Genomic DNA, 21,765 nt, shown 5'->3' on the forward strand with positions numbered 1-21,765 from the left:
CCGCTGTACCTCTTAATAAACGAAGCCCCCTCGCTGTTACTGAATGAGGCTTCTGTATAATGCCCTTGTCAGTGTCTCCCAGACTCGGCTGCAGAGGGCAAGAACCCGAGCCCTTGGCAGGCGGAGGGATACGGGCCTCGGCGCTCCGCCTCCAGTCTCCCTGACGCCAGGATTCAGAAAGCAGTGAGGGAGAGACCGTAGGAAAAAAAAAAAAAAAACAAAACAAAACCAAACCAAACCTCCACGCCGAGAAAAAACTAAAAGAAACGACCAAGGAAGTTAAACCGCATCCTAAAAGGTAGGAGATTGTATCAAACAGCATTCCGCGTTAGCAGTACAACGCGGCATTATTTAAAACGAACGAGAAACACTTTCTTTTGGGGGATGGCGTTATAGCGATTGAAAAACTTTTTTTTTTTTTTTTTTTTTTTTTTTTTTTTTCCCCCTAAAACTTTAAAGGGGGTGGAAAATGAGGAATCCGGGATCTGCAGACATGGCGTCAGTTTTGGATTGATTTCTCGTTGATTTGAACTTGACTGTGTATTGAGTATCTCTGGGTTGTTTAACTCATCTCATGAGCTGCGTTGTAACTTCTGTGTTACTCGTTTGTGTTGTTGTTCCACAAATCTCGTGAAGTGAATGACCTATTGATGTAATCGGGTTGGTTTTTATTCTGATTGATTTATTTTTTAATTCGTATTTCGCTTGTTTAACTGCGTAACAGCAACACACTTTGCTTAGTCTTTCTACAACGTTACGTCGACAGCTTTTTAAAGTAGACTTTCTGAGTGCTATGTTAAGATTGTGTGGGTGGATTTGTGCAACGGTTGTGATGTAGCACAGTACTTGGTACTGTGTGCTTTCATGAAAGTGAAACTCCGTCTTGTGTCCTTTTCTGTGATCATTCTACAAATCCCTCACTCGTTTTCTTTCTTTTTCTTTTGGACATTTCCTTTGTACGATGGACTTGCCACAGTTTTAATTATGTTGTTTGTCTGAAGTTAGTTAGCTTCGCACAGATGCAACTGAATTGAGTACAACAAGACAACCGATTTGCACTAATTCTACAAAGTGTTACTATTTAGGTGTCTCTTTATCGACATATACAAACCTATGGTAATGTTTACCAATGACTAGAATCCAAGATATATAGTGTAAACACGTTTATTATAGCCCTCTGCGCTGGATGAATATCGCAGACCAGGAGCGTTTCCTAAATTTGGAATACTCGCTTACATTTTTAAATGTAGAAAAAACAAAAATCCAGTTTTGATTTGACTTGTTATGAATGCTAATAGCACATGTACTATTGTGGTGACCTCGTGATGCTTTTTGCTGGTAGGGCTAATGGTTGTCTAATTTACAAGAGATTGCAATGGAAATGGTACATGTGGGCTCTCTGTCTGTAGCCTCACACTGCATTTTTGTATTCTGAAACTAGAAATACATTTTTTTTTTTTTTTAGCAGATAGAGCAGCTGCAAAAGAACAGACTTAAATATACCGACAAGTGATTTGATTGTATCTGTATTTAAGCGTGTTATTTTAACAAAACAAACTAATCTGTAAAAAGTGCTTTACGAGAGAAAGATGAGGTTACTAATGTATGGAGAACCCAAGAAATTGTTGCATTGCAGCCGCGTTTTTTGTTTCGTTCCATAGGGTGAGTTTCATAACTGTACATTCTGATAATTGTAATCAAATTTAAACATTCAGGGTTGGTTTTACTGATCCCATATATCACTAGCTCTGTGAAACCAGCCATTAAATACATTAAAACATGAAACTGCCAATGAACATTGTAAAATTAATATTAATAATTGGTTGCTTTACCTGTTTTCTCTTCTGTATGGCTGTTTGGAACAGAAAAAATTAATCATCATTTTATTAAATCATAGGTGAATTAAATTGAAGACTCAGTGTGTATGTTTCAATGTTTCATGTGACACCGCCTGTCAATCTTCTGTTTCTTCTTACAGGTCTCCTGAAGTGTGCACAAGACAACTGAACATACAGTATATTAATGATTTGATTCTCTGGTATGGAATAGACACCTGAATATAGGAAGAAGGAAGCTGAAAGACTGAAAGAATAGTCACTCTCTGTCATTTATACTGTGAATGGTTCCAGTCACCACAGAGTGGACTGTGTCACAAACACTCTGCTGCTGTGGTTTCTCTGGCCATTTCATTTTGGATGTATCCAGCTACAGTTGGCCTTACAACTGTGGTTTCAGACCATCACCAACTTGCAGATGACCTCCTAGCTGAGCCACTAGAAGGGGTCTGTTCCGGACAAACTGTGCATACTACTCAAGAAAATAAGCTGGCAAGCATTTTGACTGTGTAAAGAGGAAAACTCTTGGAGGAGAAACACCTTGCTGTGTTTTTTTTTCTCTGATCTTTGCCAAATTTACTGCAGGTCCTAACTGTGGTTCCGACCATGTCGACAATGTCCAGCCTGTTCTCTTTCACTAGCCCGGCAGTGAAGCGGCTCTTGGGGTGGAAGCAGGGGGATGAAGAGGAGAAGTGGGCTGAGAAAGCCGTCGACGCACTGGTTAAGAAGCTGAAAAAGAAGAAGGGTGCCATGGAAGATCTGGAGAAGGCGCTGAGTAGCCCCGGACAGCCGTCGAAATGCGTCACCATCCCTCGCTCCCTGGATGGCCGGCTCCAAGTGTCCCACCGCAAGGGCCTTCCTCATGTGATCTACTGCCGTGTCTGGCGCTGGCCTGACCTGCAGAGCCACCATGAGCTCAAGCCCCTTGAGGTGTGCGAGTATCCCTTTGGTTCCAAGCAGAAGGACGTCTGCATCAACCCTTACCACTACAAACGAGTGGAAAGCCCAGGTACGTACGAGGTGAGGCGGGGCAAAGGGTTTTCAGCCTCAAACCTGTCCACTGAGGCTGTTGTGAATGTCACAGTTTAGTCTTTTGCACGGATCCAGAGAACTGCTTGTAAACTTCCAAGGACATGCTTTAGCACAGTTAATTATGAGCGGGTAACTGTCTGTACCTCCATATATCCTTTTTCATTTGTGAGAAATGGTTTGGACGTTGTGTTAGATCTACAGTCATGACCAGGGATATATGTCTCAGTTTGTTTTTTTTGTAATAACAATGTGATCACTGGCCCACCTTTTCTTCTGATGTAGATATTTTTATTCTTTGCTAGTGCCTTGGATAATGCACATATTTCTGCTGAAGGCCAGATTAAAAAAAAAAAAAAAAAGTTACTACAGCTTCTTGCTGCATAATTGCTATCTGCAATCAAAGCATGTGACCTACAGCTACTACACCGTCATGTAGTAGTTTATAGCTTTGTAGTTGATATATTTGCATGTCTTAAATTTGGTAAAATAACCTGAAAATGCATTGCTGCTATTCCCGTCTCGCTCTTTCCGTTTCAGTGTTGCCTCCGGTTCTGGTGCCCAGGCACAGTGAGTTTAACGCACAGCTCAGCCTCCTGGTCCAGTTCCGCAACCTGAGCCACAACGAACCCCACATGCCTCACAACGTCACCTTCCCGGAGTCCTTTCAGCAGCACAGCGGGGGCAACTCCTTCTCCGTCTCACCCAACTCCCCCTACCCACCCTCCCCTGCCAGCAGTGGCCCCTACACCAGCTCTCCCGCCAGCTCAGGGCCCTCCAGCCCCTTCCAGCTGCCAGGTTAGTATATGGTTTTGTTTTAGAAGTTAGTGCTGGGACGAATACTCAAACACTGCATGCAATGTATTTATCTGCTAATAATGACCATATGTTGGATTCGTACATGCTGTAGAACAGAATTGATCAATTACATATGAAGTAAATAGCACACATTCTGTGGTATGGAGGGGTGTCGATCCCTCCCTCCCTCTTATTTAATAGGTGTTTTGATGGGATGCTGGGTGTGTTTTTAAAAGAATATCCAAACATGACAAACTTCATCCCAGCAAACTAAGCAGTGATGTAGAGCCCTGCTGATTTTTGGTCTTTAAAATGCAGCTGCAATTTCCCATTGCATGTCAAAGGGTACATCTGAATTCATAAAAACAAAATTAAATCTACATGTATTTTTCTCTGAAGACTTTAACAGTTTTAAATCTATGACATTCTTATAAAAAAAAAAAAAAAAAAGCATTTGATCAAGTTAAATGCACTGTACCATGCTGTAGATCATGGAAAACTGCACTTTGTGTTACAGGGGGCACTGTCATTTGTTCATGATTGTTTGTTTATCTGTTGCTTCTTCTTCATGGTCTTTTGACTGGCCACATACAAAAAAGAATACTTTTTTTGTTTTGGATGACCTGCATGTTCTAGTAGCACCATCTTGTGGTCTATTTTAGACACACACACACACACACACACACACACGTTTGTGTATTTCAGCTTGAAGAAACAAAGAATTGTTTGTTTTCACTGTTTTGAGTTAGAATCTGATTTAATGGCTTTGTGCTTCTCCCTCCAGCAGATACCCCACCCCCGGCCTACATGCCTCCAGATGAGCAGATGTGTCAGGATAGCTCCCAGTCAATGGAAACAGGGAACAGCAGCACTATCCCTGTGAATATGCCCAGGGGAGGTGAGAGACAGGCAGCAACACTGTGGGGGTTATATCTGCAGTACCGGAGGCAGTCCTCCCTGCACCCAACCGTACATGATAAAACACAGGGGGCAGCAGTACACCATGGGCATCAGCAAGCAAGATATTCATACTGATCAGCAATCCTTTCCAGGGACCTTTTGTTCTGTTTGCATGCTACTAAGCAGATTCACAGGCATTTCTAAATGTACCACTATTCAGTGTTTTATGATTAAGGAGCCAATGTGAGCTTCCCCACATTGCACTGCATGCAGGCTGTATTTCTTGGAGAGACCTGGAGTAAGTGTCTCCTGTCTGAATTCCCTTGCAGGTATGCAGCCAGTGGAGTATGTGGAGCCTAAGTACTGGTGTTCCATTGTGTATTACGAGCTGAATAACCGAGTGGGAGAGGCCTTCTATGCTTCTTCCACCAGCGTGCTGGTTGATGGCTTCACAGACCCCTCCAACAACAAGAACCGATTCTGCCTGGGCCTGCTATCCAACGTCAACCGCAACTCCACAATCGAGAACACCCGGCGCCACATCGGCAAAGGTTTGTATCCAGTCGCCAAATAAACCAGATCACCACGTTCTACTGTTGTTGTTCAGGCCAGGGCATCTTGTTCTATACACGTATTATAATAATGAAAAAAGCTGGTCTCAGCAGATCACATTTGTTTTTTAATTGACAATTCTCCCTCTTTCCCTACATTGCTTTTACTTTCTCAGTTGTCTTATTAGTTGATTGATGTTAGTTATCAATCTTTGCGAGGGAAATGCGTGTTCTGTGTTCTAGTTATAATTTACAGCTGTTACCTTAAACACTTAATCCACACTGTTGACTCGCATTATTTTTTTTTTTGACAGTCAATTGAGTTAAGGCAGGATAAAAAGCAATAAATACCTCTCAATCAGGGCAAATACCCCATAGCTGCTTCAGACCTAAGCACTGCTACGCATGAGGCATTCTAGGCAAAGTGCAGTAATGCTGTTGTTGTAGTACAGTATATATCTGTGACCCCTCTTCCACTCCTTGCTGCTGTACAGGAGTTCATCTTTACTATGTCGGTGGAGAGGTCTATGCCGAGTGCCTGAGTGACACCAGCATCTTCGTTCAGAGCAGAAACTGCAACTACCACCACGGCTTCCATCCCACCACTGTGTGCAAGATCCCCAGCGGCTGCAGCCTCAAGATCTTCAATAACCAGGAGTTTGCGCAGCTGCTGGCTCAGTCCGTGAACGATGGCTTTGAGGCCGTCTACGAGCTCACCAAGATGTGCACAATCCGCATGAGCTTCGTCAAGGTAACCGTGCCATCAACTGGGCAGTACAGGGAACATTTACATTGCTGGTTTTAACTGATTAACACTGAGAACTACCCCCCTGTGCTGTGCACTGTGCTTATAATGTATTTGAAAAGTTCTCAGGATGCCCACCAACAAAACTCCCAAATACATTTGGGCAATACCAGAAAGAACCATGAAAGTCGACTCTCCATACTGTGTTTTAAATTAAACTGTTTTTTGGCCATCTAGAACCCCCCCTCCCCCTAAAAGTAAAAAAAAAAAAAAACATCCAAAAAAGTATCATTTGGGTTTAGACCCATGCCTGGTGATGCACCTAGCGATACGTTATTTCGTTTTTTGCAGTTGCATTTTTATAAATTGGATAACAGTTGTGTGGGATGGGTTGTTATTGGCGTACTTGTTCAAGGTGACCACGTTTGAAAGTTTTTGCCTAATTGTGTTCAATATGAATCTCTTTTTCAGGGCTGGGGAGCAGAATACCACCGTCAGGACGTCACCAGCACCCCCTGTTGGATTGAAGTTCATCTCCATGGCTCCCTCCAGTGGCTGGACAAAGTACTGACACAGATGGGCTCCCCTCTTAACCCTATCTCATCAGTCTCCTAATAACTGTGTGGGATAGGGGCTACCTTTTTATTAGTTTATTCTTTTTTTTTTTAACACAAAGTTTGACTGTTAAACTAAAAAACTATGGGTCTAAGGCTGAACGATTTCAGCTGCCTAAGAAATGACTTTTTACCAAGAAGGCAGCGTAAATGAAATAAATAAATTCACTGGAGACCAGTATTCTTGCAGTGGTGTACAGTTGTGGCACTGAGCCTGTGTGGGACTTGGTTGGAGACACCTGCAGGACCAGAGGTCTGGTTGGATTATTACTGAGTGTATATGTGTGTGTGTGTGTGTGTGTGTGTGTGTGTGTGTGTTTTTCAATATCAATCTGCATTTAATAGACACTTGTAGCATTATCCCTAATACACCCAGAGCGCATCAGCTTTTTGTCCTTTTCTGTAACGCAGGATGCAAATAAGATGACTTCTTTTAAATAAAGTCGGTCTTAAACATTTCTGTTTCTCAGGTATGGGTTTCTGTTTTAACGATTGGTGGAGAATGGGTTTTTTATTTTGGTCATGTTTTTGTTTCGGACACTTCACGAGAGCTGGTGGAATTGAATCTGGACTATGTGCTCCTTAAGAAAATTCATAGTCTCCTAAATAGCTTCTTTATTGCAATCCTGCTGTGAGTCTAGATTCATGCACCCCCTTTCTAGCGGTCTGTCGATTTTAGATAGTTACTTCTTTGCCATCTTTCAGCTTCTTTTTACTGTACTTTAACCATTAGCATTAAACATGACATTTTAAACTTTTAATATTGCTAGCCATTTAGTCTGACATTTAAACTCTAGAGATCTAGCTTAAAGTCTAAACATGTAGCAAATATAACTAAAAACAACACCCCTATTATACTGGCTTAGCTTGCAGAGTGATACATATCTGAAACAGGTCTGGCAGTGCGATAGGAGCCTATTTTAAAGATCTAAACAGCTGTTAAATGTTCTTTCAGGAGAACGTAAGGTCTGTAGCCTGTAATTAGAGACTGTACTCCAAAGTTCTTTCTCACCACCACCGTTAGAGGCAGCAGCAGCTCAATCTTATCTGTGCTGAGATGGCAAATATTTAGTGTTTTACTAATTAAGTGCTCCTATTGGCTTTAGCCATGTATGGCACTAGGTGAACTTTCCCCACTTATGCAGGATAGAATGAAATAAACCATAAGCTTAAGTACAATCAGACTCCAAGGCAAAACTTATAAGAAACTAAACAAAGCATGTCTCCTAGTGCCTAGTGTTGCAAAGAGCTTATTATACCAAAGGCGACGTATGTACGTTTTCAGAGAGACCTAGTAATACAGTTCTAATGTTGGGTCTGGTTGTTCTGCATTTCCTTGTTACACGGTTTGTATAACGTCTTCCTGCCACCCGATGTCACTGTTGCATGCTTGGTGAGAGGAAGAGTTTGAAGTTAGAATTCCAGTGACTGAGCAGAATAATGCCCTATATGAATGGGTCGCAGTAAAAGCTTCATGAAAACAAACAAGGTTTTATTAATGTCCAGGTTGTAGCTGACAGGTTTATCTGACCCCTTTCCTCATAGTAAACTAACACTAACTGATGTTTTCCGTGTTTTTCCTTGTTTGTACTATACTGTTGCCATGCTTACCACAAGTATCTGTAAATAAGTGTTTTGTAAACAAATACAAATTCAACTCAAAGATCCAGAGAGGGTGCCAAACATCACCAAATTGAGTAATTTGTTGCACTAAACATTGAACTGTTTCAATAAATACTTAACAATGATTTTTGACACATGCAAATCAGGCCAATACAACTAAATGGCTTAGATTGTGCATTGACGCTTATTCTAGTTCATAGTTTCACATTGATGCAGTTTTGGAGGGCGTGTGAAAGGTATGAAATGTTAAGGTCATGGATTAATGTAAAAGGGCCACTGTAAAAATGAAAGCACCATGGATTAAACTGTTTAAATTCCCAAACATGCAAGTCCATTTCTCCTCCCATGTTCCTCTGGAGGTAGTAATCAAAATTAGTGGATGCCAAAAACGTTTTGTGAATGAGATTCTCAAGAGCATCCTTCCTTTGTTACCCATGGTCCTTCCAACATGCACACTAGTTACACAATGAGAGACAGTGGCTTGCATAAATATTGACCCCCCTTGGCATTTTTCCTATTTTGTTGCCTTACAACCTGGAATTAAAATGGATTTTTATTTCGATTTCATGTAATGGGCATACACAAAATAGTCCAAATTGGTGAAGTGAAATGAAAAAAATAACTTGTTTCAAAAAATTCTAAAAAATAAATAACAGAAAAGTGGTGCGTGCATATGTATTCACCCCCTTTGCTGTTAAGCCTCTAAATAAGATCTGTTGCAACCAATTACCTTCAGAAGTCACATAATTAGTTAAATAAAGTCCACCTGTGTGCAGTCTAAGTGTTACATGATCTCAGTATATATACACCTGTTCTGAAAGGCCCCAGAGTCTGCAACACCACTAAGCAAGGGGCACCACCAAGCAAGCGGCACGATGAAGACCAAGGAGCTCTCCAGACAGGTCAGGGACAAAGTTGTGGAGAAGTACAGATCAGGGTTGGGTTATAAAAAAATATCCGAAACATCCCACAGAGCACCATTAAAGTCATTAAAAAATGGAAAGAATATGGCACCACAACAAACCTGGCAAGAGAGGGCCGCCCACCAAAACTCACGGACCAGGCAAGGAGGGCATTAATCAGAGAGGCAACAAAGAGGCCAAAGATAACCCTGAAGGAGCTGCAAAGCTCCACAGCGGAGATTGGAGTATCTGTCCATAGGACCACTTTAAGCCGTACACTCCACAGACCTGGGCTTTACGGAAGAGTGGCCAGAAAAAAGCCATTGCTTAAAGAAAAAAGTAAGCAAACATATTTGGTGTTCGCCAAAAGGCATGTGGAAGACTCCCCAAACATATGGAAGAAGGTACTCTGGTCAGATGAGACTAAAATTGAGCTTTTTGGCCATCAAGGAAAACGTTATGTCTGGCACAAATCTCATCACCCCGAGAATACCATCCCCACAGTGAAGCATGGTGGTGGCAGCATCATGCTGTGGGGATGTTTTTCATCGGCAGGGACTGGGAAACTGGTCAGAATTGAAGGAATGATGGATGGCGCTAAATACAGGGAAATTCTTGAGGGAAACCTGTTTCAGTCTTCCAGAGATTTGAGAGTGGGACAGAGGTTCACCTTCCAGCAGGACAATGACCCTAAGCATACTCTTAAGGCAACACTCGAGTGGTTTAAGGGGAAACATTTAAATGTCTTGGAATGGCCTAGTCAAAGCCCAGACCTCAATCCAATTGAGAATCTGTGGTATGACTTAAAGATTGCTGTACACCAGCGGAACCCGTCCAACTTGAAGGAGCTGGAGCAGTTTTGCCTTGAAGAATGGACAAAAATCCCAGTGGCTAGATGTGCCAAGCTTATAGATACATACCCCAAGAGACTTGCAGCTGTAATTACTGCAAAAGGTGGCTCTACAAAATATTGACTTTGGGGGGGTGAATACTTATGCAAGCTCAAGTTTTCTGTTTTGTTGTCTTATTTCTTGTTTGTTTCACAATAAAAAATATTTTGCATCTTCAAAGTGGTAGGCATGTTGTGTAAATCAAATGATACAAACCCCCAAAAAATCAATTTTAATTCCAGGTTGTAAGGCAACAAAATAGGAAAAGTGCCAAGGGGGGTCAATACTTTCGCAAGCCACTGTACAGATGTGTGTGACCTCACACAAACGCAACTGAAGAAAATTTGTTTCCAAGGGAACAATGGCAGTGTTTACATGCACAAGTCATGACAGTTTTCCTCATGACGTGGTTGCCTTACTTTTCAGGAAATGTGTTGCTATGCAGTTGACATTTAGGATAAAAAAAAAATGGAAGTAACAATACAGATTACTCAATTCATAGTCATTTAGGGGAGGGGTTATTTAAATATTCGTGTCTGCTTACTAAGTAGGAAAAGAACGACTCTGAATATCATGAGGAGAGCTTCATGCGTTGCCATGGAGATAAAAACATTTAACGAGAGAAATTAATAAACGTGTTGTTGGGCACATTTTGAATTACGACGCGCCTTCGCTACTTGTTTCTCTGGTTACCTTCACAACAAACACACAATTATATAAAATACAATTTCTATTACCACTTAGAATTTACATTTGTGTGTGTATCTGTGGAACATCTAAAAGTTTAAATTAACACATGAACTGCCTTTTACAATACATGTTTTTATTTTGAATATAACATACAAACTACAAAAGTCTGCATCTTAATGTTTTTCATTGTGACACAAAGTCAAGCTCCCACTGTGCTAGGATAAGGGGCCGCTGATTCCCAGCAGAGTTATGGACAATCCCATTTCCAATCCCAGTTCCCTTTTATACAATTCCTATTCTGTTTTACAGCGTAGTCTTTACTGAGGTTTATGCCATTGACTTTATCAGGTTACCTGGCAAGTTCATTAAGTTGTATACAGTATTTGTTTGCTTAATAAAGCCTTTGTTGTAAAATGATTGGAACAGAAATTTGAATTGATTAAATGGGAATTGGGATTAGAAATGGAACTGAAATTGAAAAAAAATGGAATTGACCCCAACTCTAGTCCCCAGACTGCCCTAAGCCAGTTTAAACAGTAAATTCAAACACAGGATGGCTCAGCTGGGATGTGACAGGCTTGTGACGCTTGTATTTGTGCCCTAGATTTAGAATAATCAAGATACGGGTATGGTGGTTTTTGTGGAAATGCATTACGTGATATTTCGAATGTTTACAACAGAGACCTGTACAGCTTTGGGGCAATGTCATTATGTTAGGTTTTTTTTTTTTTTTTTTGGGAAATTTTTTCTTGATGAATTGACGGGATATCAACCAATGCTAATCACTAAAGGTGGAAGCGTGTTTTCCACCCCTAGTGGTTTCATTACACTAGCCCACTCCTTTCATTGTAGATATATAAAGGTGAACGGTAGTGATGCACAATATCATCTTTCTAACAAGAGAGGGAGCAGAAAAACAAGAGGCCATCAAAATGAACATCTACCTGATTTTGTTGAATTTATTTGTATTGAGCTCTAGTACTCCTGTTCCCACCAGTCCTACCCAGTGTTGTGCTAATGTATTGAAGGAGATATGGGTCAAAACCCAAAAATTACAGGGAAACGTGAGTATTCTTCTTATATTATTCATTTTAAAATGTATAAATGCAACTTGAAACTTAGATGACATGACAAACCTGACACAAGTAAAGCAATATGTTTTTCACTGACTTGGTTTCACAGGCTCGGATTAGCACTAATTATCACCTGAAGTAACAATAGGCGGTCCGAGCTTAATCTGGGTCTGTGAAACCAGCCTCAATTCATGAATCTGGCTTAACTCTGGTTCTGTTTTTTTTTTTTTTTAAATTTCATTTCAGAATACAATGATTTTGACCCCCCAAAACACAACTGTAAGTATCATTCGTTCTGTGCCAAATGTGGGGAAGCATTTCAGTGTTGCACAGTTCAAGTTTTTGATGTGCAATGCTTTAACTGTGGGCTTCAATGCATAGCTGTTAATAACCCATTCTGTTATAATTAGTAAGCATGGCATATGATTATCAAAGCAAAGACAACAATAGAGTACCATACAGAACACACATAACAGGATTTTGAACAGGTAATAATACCTAGTTTAATATAAACCTACCTGGTGGCACTCTATATTCATTTGCATGCAAATGAAGGAACCCCAATGAATTATGGTCATGTGGTTTAACTTTAATTAGATACTTTTACAAAGTTGAAATGGGCTTGTTGAATGTTATTTCAAGAGCATTAAACCCGCACAGCAAATCAAGGGATTGTTGATTCTTTTCAGAGTTGTGAATGCCTTGCTGAAAACTTGGACACATTTCGCCAAGGGATGCAACTTTTGGGAAATATACCTGAAATTATTGATCTGAAGATGTGCTTAGAGGTTGGTATTAGTCTTTTTTTTTTTTTTTAAATATATCATTTAAAAGGTTAGCCATTCCAAATTGATTGATGTTAGAGTCAGCCACTATATGCACAACATTTATTTATTTTTATTTTTTTTTCAGGAAGTAAATAAAGCATGTCCACCCAAAAAAGTCTGTGAACACAAGAAAAAAAAATCTGCAGCGTTCTTAGAAACATTTAAAAGATTTATCCAGAAAACCCAGAGAGATTCTTGTGTTCTCGAAAGAAAAATGAATTGAAGAGAACTGCTTGTATTTATTTATTGATTTATTATTTATAAAAGTTTTGAAATACACTGTATGTATTTGTTTATTTACTCGATTATTTATTTGATGGGATCGATTTTATTTATTTGTTTATTCGAATTCCCAGAGAGATTCTTGTGTTCTCGAAAGAAAAATGAATTGAAGAGAACTATTATGTATTTATTTATTTATTTATTTATTTGTTAATATTTTATTTATTTGTTTACAGAGGCAAGTACATTTGTGTGTGTGTGTGTGTATATGTGTGTGTGTGTATATATATATATATATATATATATATATATATATATATATATATATATATATATATAAGCTTTTTATTTTACATAAATAAACATTCCCAAAATAACTTGTTTAATCTGCTTTTATTTTTGACTTCTTCAAAGGTTTTACTTTTACAGTTTTTCCAAGTACAGTGAAACCTGCTTAATATCACTCCTCGACAAAATCTAATAGGATTGGAATGGGGAAAAGCTCCTGATAATATCACACTGGTTAATATCATTGGCAGTCATAGAACCCCACTTAAGATCACTTTGAGAAATAATATCTATAGACAAAGAGAAGGAGATGTGATACCTTTTATTGGACTAACTGAAACATAATTAATCACAAGCTTTCAAGACCTCAGAGGTCTCTTCTTCATATGAAAGTAGGAAAGAGAGATTGATGCAATGTGTAAACCCAGTTGAATCACCAATTGAGTGTTTCTCTGCTTTAATGCTTATTTTGCCAGGTTATTGGTTATTTATGCTCAACCCCCTTTAAGTTGATATTAAAAGGTTTGACTTTTAAAAAATGTAGGCAACTCAATTCCCCCAACATGTTTAAAATGATACCAATCTATCTGGAATCTATTGCAAAGTAAATCCAGAGCTCTCATCGGTTTGTCAGAGTTATCAGAGTTCATCGATGTACTTTGGGTTCTCCAGATAAATGCGCACAGATGGTTCTTAGCCAGTTTTGTTACAATCCGATAAGTAACACTCCAGATAAGTGTTCCATAAGTCTGTATGCCCAACCTCCCCCGTATACCCATCGCTGGAATATGTACCCCAGAAGGTGATACGCAGTTAGTAGAGGATAAAACACCTACACCCCACCTCCGTTTGGAACATTATCTTCCAAATCACCCAAATAAGGTCGTTTATATTATACTGTGACACATCACTTCCTCTGCCTATTTAAATAAATACAGAAAAACACTGAAGGTATATCATTTTGTCTCTGGTATAGAGTATTGGAGTAGAATTCACTGAAAGCACAATGTTTTTAGGGGTATTAGTACTTGGCACGTGTGTCATTTGTAGCTGCATCCCCATAAATCAGATGGTTGAGTTGGGAATTAATCTGATAGAAGAGCTCTTGAAAGATGTGTCCTCCACGAAGTTTCCAGAACCTATAACCTATAACTTGTATAATGACAGCTATACAACCGAGGTAAGACACCTTGACATATGTGCTTCCTTTTTAATGACATGTTTAGAAATTATTTGGTGCTTTACATATTTTAAAATGAGTTGGTCAGATTCTAGCTTTAATCTTTTTAGTTGCTTTAAACAACTAAATCACTTTACCACACAACTATCAGCAAGACTGTGTTAAACTCATTAAAAAACATGATTTTTATGTAATTTCTATTTGCATATAGTGCTGACAGGTTTGTTTTAATTTTTTATCCTAACAGGATAAGAAATGTTCTTTTCAAAACTTCCTCCAGATACTCAAGGACATGGCTATGAAGAACAATTCTGAACCGTTAATGATAATAGCTTCTAAAATGGAGCAAAAGGAATTAAAAGTAATCTACTCTCGTGTAAGTATTATTATAATAACTGAAACCTGAACTTCTCTTCTTATCCTTTCTGGCTATCAGGCAAATCCCTTTCTTTTGTGAGCACCGTTGCATTACTTTTTATCCAGCCCTATACAAGCACTCTACCTCACTTAACACCACTGTACACAACCATACACTTTCGTTCCTCTTTCAAAAGCATCACTGATGTTATACAAATGCACATTGATTTACAGGTACTTTCAGATTATTGTACTGTTTTGGGGTCACCCCAAATGGGCCATACTGACAGCGCTGGATATCAAAATTGTTATTACAATAATTATTATTTATTTATTGCGTGTTTCTTTAAAACCTTCTTGTTTCTATTTATTTTTAGGTCGATATACCGGAGAATCAATGCACACTTCAAGATGTTACAACATCATATAGAGAGAAGCTTTTATTCTTTCTACGTTCACACAGACATCATCTATAAATGCAACTACATTTCCATCTACTGTGCTCTACCTCTGTGATGCACCCTGAGGCCTTGATACATCCTTATGTATTGAGATGATTATTTCATATTTATTAAGAGTTACACATTTTATTTATTTATTTATTTATTTATTTATTTAGTGTTTTATTGTTTTATTTATTTGTCTAACTTATTGAATTCCCATTATATAACTTATAACTTATTGAATACACACTTTTGTAAAACAGTATTTATTTTGGCTAATAGTTTCAGAATGTACATGTTGTTCTTGTATATCATATTTATGTGGGTGAATAAAATAAAACTTTTTGCATTTTCCTTTGAATTGTGACATTTCTTACCTTAAAAGTATGCAACAAAAAGTACAACGATGACATCACAAGTCAGAGTACAGAGGCGGTCATCTTTCATTATGACAGACTCAGTTTTTATTAAAATATCGAGATGACAGTGGAGTAACTCTTCCTAGCTTTTGTTACATTGGAATGGTAACATTAAAAAATATGGGACTCTCACAGTGCAAATGGTTCACAACTTCAGTGAAATCACTGTTAAGGCCACACTGACAGTACATTGTACTAGTACAATATTTGACTTTATACGGGCTGCTCGCTACTTCATTATTTTCAGTATCAGTTTCAGTCAGCTAGTGGATTAAAAGAGCAATACAAGCCACAGTGATGACTTCACATTCCTTGTACATCTCCGTTGTTCTTGTATAGGACTAAAGAGTTGTCTTAGTTGTTAGTAATGAAGTGGGAATGTGCACAAACCCAAGCCCCAGACCAGTGTTGAATTAAGATGGCTATGGTATTAGATGGTTATCTTACTTGGTCAGAGCAGTGAGATGGAAAGCCTGTCTAAGCATTCTGTAGACAGAAGTTGCTTACAGGCTTGCTCTGAAGACCGGTGACATTACAGGATGTGTCGCTATCGGTAAGAATATCTGTCTGCACTTTCTGAGAAACAAGAGTGGAGATGCAGCTCTTTACTGCTTTGTACAAACAGCTGCTTTTCTGCCTTTTTAAAAAGGTACTTTTGAAGCAGGTTCCTATTAAATGTTGAAAAATGACACTTCTTAAAGATATATTTTACAAGTTAACAGTGGAATCTTATAAGGTCTTTGTTGTTATTGTTGTTGTTATTTGTTTGTTTCAAAAGTTAATGTCCATGAGTAAATTATAGCAAGTTCTGGATCTGAAAGGTGTCATGTAAACTTTGAAACAACCCTTGAAGATCAGTCCTTAGCCTGCTAAACTGGGTGCTGTTTAAAAGACTTTTTAACGAAACTTTCTACAACAAAATTTCTATCTGTGTCTATATATATATTTCCTTTCAGAATCAAAATACCGCAGATTATTTGCTGATAAACACATCGTTGTTCTTGCAAGATTTATTGGTGTGCAGAAGATTGTTATACTGCTCTTGAATCCTGGTGAAAAAGACTAATTAGGTACTATTATTATTGTTCTACTATTACATTGTTCTCCAGCTCAGTATCTTACTTTAGATTAAAGAAACTGTAGGAAATCAGGTCAGACATAACCAACAAAGATGTTAAGCTATTCTTGGTCTTTGATGTGGTTCCTGTGCCAGTCACCTTTTCATGACAGTGAGCATGACTTTTTAAACACATGAATAAGCAAAAGTGTATTATTGCTATCAAGTCTCATTTACCGGTACACTGTGCTCAACAATGAACTTCCCACAATGAATTTCTGTCTTATCTAAATACATGATATGGACAGAGCCATGTTGCATTGACTTGAGCAGGACTGTCACAGAGGGATCAACATTTCAACCAATCAAAGCTTTGTATTTCTGTTCTACATGTGATATCACTGGTCTTTTTATACAGCTAAAATGTGTGAGTGGATCTCAAAACTATGACACATGGTTTAATTCCTCCATCACACCCTAGATGTCTAGATTATATTTATTAAACTGACATACTGTATTTATAATCCTACTCTGGCTACCATCTCTTACCAAATGGGAATAATTCTGTTTACTCCCATGCAGGGTAATTCCTGCCTGTGGTGTTCACCCTTCTGGTTTGGGCTCTCCCTAAAAGTCTTCTGCAGAGAAGTGACACAATAGGATTAAGCAGGGTTTACAAACAGACATCATCAAGACTCCACTAGAATGAATGACTACTCCCCACATCCTCCCCTCAAACCCCCCTCGCCACCCTCTGATTCTAAAGGCTCTTCAGACTTCTGTAAACTCTAGTTTAAGAGATAAACTACAAAGACTGTTAACACTGGTAGCTGAAAAGCTGTGTGCCTATATTGACCGTTTTTAAAGTCAATTCTTTATTTGTTTAGCTTTTTTTGTGACCCATATAGTCTTTAACATTTGCTATTATATAAAATGTAAATAATGAAAATATTTACGAAGGTTGTTACCAAGCAAGCCTATGTTGGAAATATAAGCTCTTTTAAATGTATACTGAACCCTTTCCTGAGCTTTACTGTGCATTTATACCCCAATGACATATCTACAATGAAATACATCAAGAAAGAGATAAGCCTTTGAAAAGGTTAGGTTGTATTTCTTGATTTTTATTACACTATTATGTGCTTATTGGAACATAACCAATGGCACGCCTGCTGTCAGCACATTTCTTTCTGTCATTTGTAAGTTGAATCGTATGTCTTCTTATTACCACACAATGTAAATACAGGAGAACAGGCCGACTAATTTAACCCATTTCAATCCACTACCGACAAGCCACACCGCCGTCTCAATTCTTCACCTCTTTCTCTGATCCATTTTTTAGAAACTGTAATCAGAAATGTAACCAGAGACAAATACTGTATATCAAAACCCAAATCCAAATACATATAGAAACATATTACAACATTAGAACAAGACGTGCGTTTGTTTTATTAAAAACCTATGGCTGCAGTTACTTATCTCACATTGCAGAGGCCTGTATAAAACTGACACCGCATTTTAGAATTCAGAGTTTCCATCATCTCATAATGAGCATTCCTAGAATTCATTTAACGAGCGTTCGTGCTATTCATATAATGAGCATTCCTAGTATTCATAGAAGTCCTCAACTTACCCCATTTACTGCCCACTGGAACTGGACAGGCTGCATGCAATGTCCGGTAATTGTCCTCTTCATTTTACAAGGGATTGTACCAAAACACAGCTGCACCCTTGAATAAAACAGCGCTGGGTATAAACTGGAATTTTATATATAGGAGAGAGTGATAAGGGTTGAAAGGTATTCTGAAATAAAATAATATGTTTTAATCATTTAAACCTTTTGTGCATATCCTAAAAAAGAAGTAATTGAATAGATAGATAGATAAGACAGATATCTGTATTTGAATCTAGAAGTGCCTAAATGCAGAACACGACCAAATCATTTTTACCTTCTTGGGCTGTACTGCAGCACCGGTGTCTGGAAACACTGTACCCCTCCAGCCTTCACAACACATCTGAAACAGACACTTTGGCTTCAAATTGGAACCGATATAAAGAGGATACACTAATACCAGAATGTATTTATACATAGTAACACACTCTTTACCCCTCAAAAAGTATAAAACAATTATAAGAAACTAACCCTAAATGAAATGCCGACCAATGCGTGGGGATAAATTAAAGTTCCACTTTATTAAGCTGTAAGAGTTGTGCTTACATTGTTTAGGAAGGTAGCTATCCTGCTTCTTTTGACCTTGTAGTTGACGTCATTCATATGAATCTAAAGGTTTTCAAACACAAAATCATTATTATTGCTGTGACACCAGTATCTAAGGTATAAAAGTGTTCACCAGTTTAGGTATTTAAACACTTACTCTTTGGAAATCATAATGAGGTTCATACTGGCCTCCAACACCATAACTAGCAATCTGAGTTATGACAAACATAGATCAATAATGCAATACAATATAATACAGTACAGCACAGTGTACATCACTTATGTAATGTAAACATTGCAAAGTGCTCTGCAGCACTAGATCTGAGTTTCAGTCTGCTTCACAAGGTGTTTAAGTTCCAGAGAGTTAAATCACAAAACTTGAACTTGTGAGTTGTTTATATTCGTAAAACGTTTCTAGACTGTTTTATTCATACCTCAAAAACACTCAACAGTGCCGCGTTACTAAGAGAAACAAAATAAACACAATGACAGACAAAATAAACACAATGACAAAGTTTCGACTGGCAGTTTTTTGATCTATAGATGGATACCAAACCAACCTTTTTTTTATCTGATCAATAAGAACAGTGAGGGAATAAACCTATAGGTCATTTGAAGATGAGGATGTGCTGTGAAATCTGTTGATGCAATATCAGTGAGGCATACCTGGAGTGATTCTGCAGATTCCATCGCTAAGCCTGTCACATCAGCTATTCTTTGATTGACTCGAGAAACAACAAGATCAGCTTGCACTGGGGTCACAAGAGAGATACCGGAATTCAATGAGTAATTCAGGATTTTTTTTGCACATTAATAGCACAGAAAATCATCATGACTTGCTTACTATTTCTATACCACAAAGTGTTCTAAGAGTCTTTACTGAAGGCACATTTTTTAGTGGATGGTGGTCTATTTAAACATTAAAATCCACTAAATTAGGCATCAGCAATCTCCAAAGTGCAGTCATTTCATAAAAAGAAGAACTGTAAATCTCATATTGTCTAAAACGCTTTTTTTTTTTTTTTTAGAGAAGGGAATATGTTTATTCTTTTTTTTAAAGAGCTGCTTAAACTAAAATAATGGTTTACAAATAGTCCTTGGGGGAAAAAAAACAAAAAACCAACAACGTTAAACCAGTTTTGAGAACAGGTCCATCAATTGCTGTTTTTACTCAATAAATAATATCTCTGGGCACAATTCAATAAACCAGATTATTATCTGAATTTTCTGTAAAACTTAACCGATTGGGTTTAAGGTAAGAAATCAACTCAAGCATATAGGATTTGGTAGTACACAAAACTGATTCAAAATCCACATATTTTAAATGCAAAGTACATTACATTGAACTGTGTGTTTTGTTTTTCCCTTGGCATGTTTTCAGGATGCAGCCTGTACATTTCAAAGCAGCCCCAAGGCAGTCCCATCCACCTCCCTCTCACCAGCCAAGGACTGGGATCTCACAGAATAATTAGCCACGAAGCCTGACCCACATACACAAATCATATGTTAGGAATGACATTGTAGTGCCCAAGTGGAATGGTTCTTTGTTGTAAAACCTACCACTGGCATTTGAGATTCCATATTCTTCCTATCATGGGATGGGTCCTGCTTCACCAGTTCTTCCACTCTTGCTGCAGCCTCCCCAGGCGAATCTGGGGTTGATGACATGCTCTTCACGGTCGTCGGATAATGGGCTTATGATTTCACCCAATATCTCAATGTTGTGTATTTACTCTAAAGCAGTGTACATGCAGGGAATGTACAATATTTTAAAAGTTTTGCGTGCATATACAAGGAAGCAAATAAATGCATTTGATAAAAGAAAAACAAAGTATAAGTCAATGGAATGATTCACTCGGGTTCAGCTAAAGTAATGAAACAAGACGCCACATGTGACAGTGCTGACTACAAGAAGTTCGTTCCCATGCTTTCAGTATCCTTTTTTTCACTGTGCTCTGCTTTTACTGTGGTACATTTCTATAAAGGAATAAATATAGCTAAAAAACACAAAGGATATCATTAACTTCATCCACTCCTGTTTGAAAAAAAAGAGAACACATACAACACCTTGTACATATCAGTTTAACAGCATAACTGAATAGTGCTGAATCCAGATTACAAAATTCACTTGAATATGCATTGATTTGTTTTTCTTTAAAATCTAAAACAGGGCAACCAGCAGATAACCGTGGGCCAGGTATCTGATTTCTCCAGTTTATCCACAGGACAACAGGTATGAGAGTATAATTATAGATGGGTAGCATTACGGTATATTAAATCACCCCACTGTTCCCATAACATAAGGGTTTTATTTCACAGTATTTTGCAGTTACAAAACCACTATTACTGCACTAGTAATGGCAGATTTTAGCACCAGCTGTGTCAGTGAAGCAATATGTAATATAAAGAGTGTAATCGGACAGTTCTCAGACAAATCAAGGGGTTGTTTTCTCTGCTCGCTCCACCATTTATTTATGTGAAAAAAAAAACAAACTTTAGAGAGTGGGTAGGGGCACATTTGAGGTATCATAATCTGCTTGCAAATATTCTAAATACTGCATGTGGTTTTCAATTTCAATTATATACAGCATATATTTAGCATGTGGTTGATTGTACATACGTGGGTATTTGTATAATTGTGAGAGAAACCTCCAATTTCCTCTGTGATCTGTCCATATGCATTCGCTGCACAAATGAACAATCATATTAAACTTCATTCAAATGAATATACTGTTCATTTCATTGTTTGCAACAAGATAGTTAAACACCACATTGAAGAACCACCTTAACAAATCAGTCCCGAGTCTTCAAATGAGATATACTGGATGTGCAACAGCATGTTTTTTTCCTCAAAGTACACTTACCAACCATTACATCATTTCAATGTAATTCCTCAGTGAAGACAGTTCTATCTGGATCTTCACTTGCTGTCTTCATGGATCAACTGTCTAAGTATATCAATACATTTGTGAACCAAGCATGACATTTTGGTATTTCAAGATATACTGCAGGAAACAGAACTCTTAACATTGTTCAGTATTGTAACAGGTTAGAAACACACACCTCACATTTGAATTGGACCAAATACATAGTAAATCATTGAC

At 38.2% G+C, this 21,765-nt stretch overlaps 1 protein-coding gene across 2 annotated transcripts; it reads left to right on the forward strand.

Moving 5' to 3' along the window:
- The first annotated feature begins 205 nt into the window (after positions 1-205).
- Positions 206-6,928, forward strand: LOC121297214 (mothers against decapentaplegic homolog 5-like). 2 transcript variants are annotated; one of them, XM_041223360.1, is made up of 7 exons: positions 206-298; positions 1,979-2,844; positions 3,405-3,662; positions 4,447-4,560; positions 4,892-5,113; positions 5,608-5,864; positions 6,330-6,928. In XM_041223360.1, exons 2-7 carry the CDS (start codon positions 2,442-2,444, stop codon positions 6,471-6,473), a joined length of 1,398 nt encoding a protein of 465 aa, XP_041079294.1. In that variant the 5' UTR covers positions 206-298; positions 1,979-2,441; the 3' UTR covers positions 6,474-6,928. The 2 variants fall into 2 exon arrangements, with proteins under 2 accessions (XP_041079294.1, XP_041079295.1); XM_041223361.1 differs by having other exon boundaries at positions 4,450-4,560.
- Positions 6,929-21,765: the final 14,837 nt, after the last annotated feature.

The sequence above is a fragment of the Polyodon spathula genome, chromosome 22 (genome assembly GCF_017654505.1).
Source record: "Polyodon spathula isolate WHYD16114869_AA chromosome 22, ASM1765450v1, whole genome shotgun sequence".
In the NCBI taxonomy this organism is placed as follows: Eukaryota; Metazoa; Chordata; class Actinopteri; order Acipenseriformes; family Polyodontidae; genus Polyodon; species Polyodon spathula.